We start from the raw sequence: 2,186 nt of genomic DNA on the forward strand, positions 1-2,186 counted from the left end.
CCCCTAGTATGATTGAGTTTTTTATTTTTAGAATTTATTTTTCCAGATAATTTACGAAATTTCCCACATCAGAAGCGCAAAATCTATAGATACATACAATGTTGATATCTATTTTTATTAGTTTAACTACTAAAAGGTTGCTTGCTTCAAACTCGGTTGATGATACCAATGTTGAAGGAATACTTTTATGGACATAGATTAGGCATCCGCCAGCTCTATTTACACTGCGATTGGAAAAATAGGCATTGTATTCTTTTAAGTTAAAATAAGGATTTTCATTCGCGTATATCCATATTTCACTTAGTGCTATTACAAGAATTATTTTGTTTTTACTATATTCTTTAATTAGGATTTCCAGGTTATTTAATTTATTTCTGATACTTTGGATATTGAGGTAGAGTATATTGATATTTTCATTGCTATTGGCAAATAAAAGCTTGTTTACACTATACTTTATATTACTTTGTACTATTTCAGAGTTAACTACATTTAGATTGGCCATCTACATTTCATCGGCATTTATATACCTTATATACTAATAATATAAATTTTATTCATTGAAGTTTTTTTAAATCTTCCATTTCTTCGACTAGTATGGTAGCGCTGTTATCATCCTTTCGCACTAGCACCTTGGCATCTTTTATCCAAACATACTTATAGCCTTTTGCTTTTGCTTCTTGTTTGACCTTCTTAAAAACGCTGCTAAACTCTTTTTCCATAAGCTGGTAAACATTGATGTTTTTTCCACGCATGTTAATATTCAAGTTTGGAGCTATTTTATTAAAATCAATAATTTCGTTTCTTTTTCGAAAATCGATGCATTTGGTTATTAGTTCTTGATTATTCATTTTTACAATAATTGGATACGTTTTGAATTTCTTGTTTTCGTTTTGATACACATCTATTATGTTGTCTTTTGTTATGTTTGCCTTCACTTGCGCAGCTATTTTAATTACTGCTTCTTTTAAGTCAGTGTTTGGTATTTTTGGCATGTTTGTTATTATAATGTTGTTTGTGTTTTGTTTCTGTTTCACTGTTAGCAAGTCCCTTTCAAGTTTTCTCATCTTCGTTTTAACATTTTCACCGCTTGTTTTAAGTTCTTTCAACTCTTTTTTTATTGTTTTGTTTTCTTCAACTAATCTGTCGATTTCTTTTCTCAAGTCGTCAAAAGTATCACTGATGTGTTGTTGTGACTCTTTTATTTTTCTCATTGCTTTACTTTGCAATTTAAATTGCTCGTTCAAGTTGTCAATAATTAGAGTTAGATTTGCATTGGTTGCATTTTCTTCTTCACTGCTCTCATCATCACTTGCTAGTTTACCGTTGTGTTGTTGGCTATTTCTATTAAGTCTTGTTTTTGGTGCCATTGCTTCTATGTTTTGATATGTTTTCAAAATATAATTTTATAGGTTTTATGTAATGAACTTTACTATGTTTTGTTAAGCACCTTTTAAAATATATTTCTGTTGGTTTTTGGTATGTCTAGTGTTCTTTGTTTATTGGATTTCCTTCTTTAATTAGCAGCGAAAATTACTCCTCACATACTGATAAGCGGGTTGCCAGACCAACTTTTTAATAGTTCTTTTACTAAATCATACTATTGAATTCTTTAAATTAACTTTGTAATTGCTTAATTGACTTAAATATAATTGGTTGAATAAACATTCAATCGTACATATATATTTTTTAACTTAATTATGAAAAAGCTTCCGTTAAGTGCAAAGCGCTTCATTTTTATATGGGCGTATTTGAATTTAATATTTCTAGACTGAATAATAAAATGTGTTTACTTAAATGTATTACGAGTTGGGTTGGTGCTCTTTCATATGCGTATTTTTTTTAATTTAGCACGTTTTTTTAATTCTAAACTTCTTTCTCTCAGTGCACCGGTTTCATTTGTGAAATAGTTACATCTTCAGATAGTTGAACTTTGCACAAGCAATAGTTGATGATTAATATACATATGTACCTAAATACGTTAAAAATGACGTGCACAGAGTTTTACAATTATAGTAAGGAAAAGTCAGAAGTTTTGAAACAAGTCCACAGCAACGAAAAATTTGACTGATATTTTAATGTTATCTTGTACTCAAATTTTTTTTCTTTCATGAAACCTAGAGTGCTTATAAGTACAGTGCCGTACAAAATTATTGGCTCGGAGACTCTTCATCAAATCACAATTTCTA

The 2,186-nt window shown here is 29.4% G+C and overlaps 1 protein-coding gene across 1 annotated transcript; it reads right to left on the bottom strand.

Moving 5' to 3' along the window:
- Positions 1 to 554: 554 nt before the first annotated feature.
- LOC118736121 lies at positions 555 to 1,367 on the bottom strand. The gene has a single exon (XM_036466220.1). It carries the CDS (start codon positions 1,365 to 1,367, stop codon positions 555 to 557), a length of 813 nt encoding a protein of 270 aa, XP_036322113.1.
- Between the last annotated feature and the right edge of the window lie 819 nt (positions 1,368 to 2,186).

The sequence above is a fragment of the Rhagoletis pomonella genome, unplaced genomic scaffold (assembly GCF_013731165.1).
Source record: "Rhagoletis pomonella isolate Grant_MI unplaced genomic scaffold, Rhpom_1.0 Rhpom_scaffold_00003, whole genome shotgun sequence".
NCBI lineage: Eukaryota > Metazoa > Arthropoda > Insecta > Diptera > Tephritidae > Rhagoletis > Rhagoletis pomonella.

Bases quoted from the DNA above. Each gene is read 5' to 3' on its own strand.
- LOC118736121 (XM_036466220.1), bottom strand. From the start codon at position 1,367: ATGGCACCAAAAACAAGACTTAATAGAAATAGCCAACAACACAACGGT.